General features: G+C 39.7%; 1 protein-coding gene across 1 annotated transcript; it reads left to right on the forward strand.

Moving 5' to 3' along the window:
* Positions 1 to 1,705: 1,705 nt before the first annotated feature.
* Positions 1,706 to 2,240, forward strand: LOC104815165 (the record flags this gene model as incomplete). The annotated part of the gene is made up of 3 exons (XM_019202719.1): positions 1,706 to 1,908; positions 1,981 to 2,080; positions 2,151 to 2,240. Coding segments are annotated over 3 exons (381 nt in total), but the record flags the coding sequence as incomplete, so codon positions are not given.
* Between the last annotated feature and the right edge of the window lie 490 nt (positions 2,241 to 2,730).

Here is a 2,730-nt window from a genome sequence, read left to right on the forward strand (position 1 = left end):
AGAAAAAGAATTGGTTAGGTGTAAATTCTGTGGGACTAACAGATACCGTCCGAGTAAGAATGTACAGAGACAAACTCCGTATAAAAAGATGTTCTATATGCCGGTATCGTACAGATTGAAGCGTTTGTATGAATCACAACAAACGGCTTCGCATATGAGATGGCATGCCTCGCATTCTACCGTTGATGGAGAAATGCAACATCCATCAGATGCTTTGGCGTGGAAAAACTTCAACATGGTATTTCCTCAATTCGCTGCTGAGCCTAGGAATGTGTATCTATGTTTGTGTACTGATGGATTTAGTCCGTACGGACAGTCTGGCATGCAGTATTCATTATGGCCAGTTATACTTTCTCCGTACAACTTACCACCTGAGATGTGCATGAAAAGAGAATTTATGTTTTTGACATTGTTGATTCCTGGGCCAGAACATCCGAAGAAGAGTTTAGATGTGTATTTACAGCCGCTCATTAAGGAGTTGAAGGATTTGTGGGACATTGGAGTCCCTGCTTACGACGTAAGTGTGAAACAAAATTTTACACTGAGAGTGGTTCTTCTTTGGACGATCAGTGATTTTCCGGCGTATGGCATGCTATCGGGATGGAGCACACATGGAAGACTTGCATGTCCGTTTTGCATGGAGAAAACAGAAGCGTTTCAGTTGAGACATGGGAGAAAGACGTGCTGGTTTGACTGTCATCGCAGATTTCTTCCAAAGAATCATCCGTTAAGACAAAATCGTACGCTTTTTACCAAAGGTAAAATCGTTACTGAGGAAGGTCCTGTTATGCAAACCGGAGAGCAAATTTATTCTGAGCGAATAAATAGTGGATATTTGGATGATTTGGAAGCTTCTGTGCATTGTGGAGGAAATTTTGGGCATAAGAAGTGCAAAGGATTTGATGATTGGCATAACTGGTATAAGCGTAGTATTTTTTGGGATTTGCCTTACTGGAGTTCGCTAACGCTTCGACACAATCTGGATGTTATGCATATAGAGAAAAACTTTTTTGATAACATCATCAACACCGTTCTGAATGTGCCAGGGAAAAGTAAAGATAACATCAACTCGAGGAAGGACTTGAAAGATATATGCAAGAGAAAAGAGTTGGAGTTGACACGTGATGGTCACGCACCTGTGCCGATATTCAGACTCACAAAACCAGGTAAAACGGTCTTGTTTAAATGGTTAAAAGAAGAGGTTAAATTCCCTGATGGATATGCATCCAAATTGGCGCGATGTGTTGATACTGATTCATTAAAACTTATGGGAATGAAGAGTCATGATTGCCATGTATTCATGCAAAGACTTATTCCTATTGCATTTGCGGAGCTATTGAAACCCAGTGTCCACGGAGCGTTATGCGGTATCAACACATTCTTTCGAGATATATGTGCAAGATCTCTGAGAAGAAGTAATGTAGAGGTTTTGAAAGGCAACATTCCTGAGATACTTTGCGCATTGGAAAAGGTATTTCCACCTTCATTTTTTGATGTGATGGAACATTTACCTATTCATTTACCAGATGAGGCGATATACGGTGGTCCAGTACAGTTTAGATGGATGTATCCATTTGAGCGATTTTTTTTCCATCTGAAGAAGAAGGCTAAAAACAAAGCAGCAGTGGAAGGATCTATCGTCAAACAGTATTTGTAAGAGGAGATCTCCTACTTCAGTTCTTTCTATTTTGAATCTCATATTCAGACGAAGAAAAGGAGGGCTATCAACGAAGACGATAGAAGTTATCTCTACCACTATGATTCATGTTTCGGACTTATTCCCGAAAGCTTTCAGCCTACTGGACGCCTCGGAGGCAAATCTGAAGAATATTGGTTAACTGTACAAGAGTACAATCACATCGCCACATATATACTGTTGAATTGTGAAGAACTTAAGCCATACGAAAGGTACACATTTTTTAATCTTAGATGTGATTAGAAATTAATTAATTACATATTTGCTAACAACATATTTTTAAGACTTTTTGACGAGGATGTTTTGGCAACATATCCTAACCTAAGTGGGGAGGAACTTGAAGGAATGAAGGAACAACATTATGCATCTTGGCTTCGAGACTACGTAAGTATTCTAGCTATATATATATATGTACGTGTATGTATTTGTGTATTAATTTAATTTTTATGCGCAGATTCAGTCATGCAGTGATAGAATTCCGGCATGGATCAGAGATATATCACATGGACCTGGAAGAAAAGTCATTTGCTAGTCGATAATGTTCACCCGAGGATACACGTTTCACACTTACGATCATGGAAAACATAAATCCACGTTCAATTACGGAGTTTGTATAAAAAGCGGGTCATCGGAAGATCCTGATTTCTTTGGGGTTCTTCGTCAGATTTTCCAACTCCAGTATCCAGCCAGGATTAGTCGGGTTGAAAACAATCATATTCAGATGTGATTGGTTTGATACAACGTCGGGACGCGGCTCACGGAAAAATCGATGGGGAGGTATTGACATAAACCCGAAACTAGGGGTGGGCGTTTCGGGTTTCGGTTCGGTATTCAAGCGGTTCGGTTCGGGAACGGTATTTTCGGTTTTATAAAAAGTGTACCAAACTAGAACCGAATGTTAAACGGTTCGGTTCGGTTCGGTTTTAGTATCGGTTCGGTTCGAAACGGTACCATTATATGAATACCAAATAAGTATCGAACTATACTATTTACACATATATTAGTGGAATATTCGAATTTTGGTTCGGTATTCA

This window comes from Tarenaya hassleriana, unplaced genomic scaffold, assembly GCF_000463585.1.
Source record: "Tarenaya hassleriana unplaced genomic scaffold, ASM46358v1 Cleome220, whole genome shotgun sequence".
In the NCBI taxonomy this organism is placed as follows: Eukaryota; Viridiplantae; Streptophyta; class Magnoliopsida; order Brassicales; family Cleomaceae; genus Tarenaya; species Tarenaya hassleriana.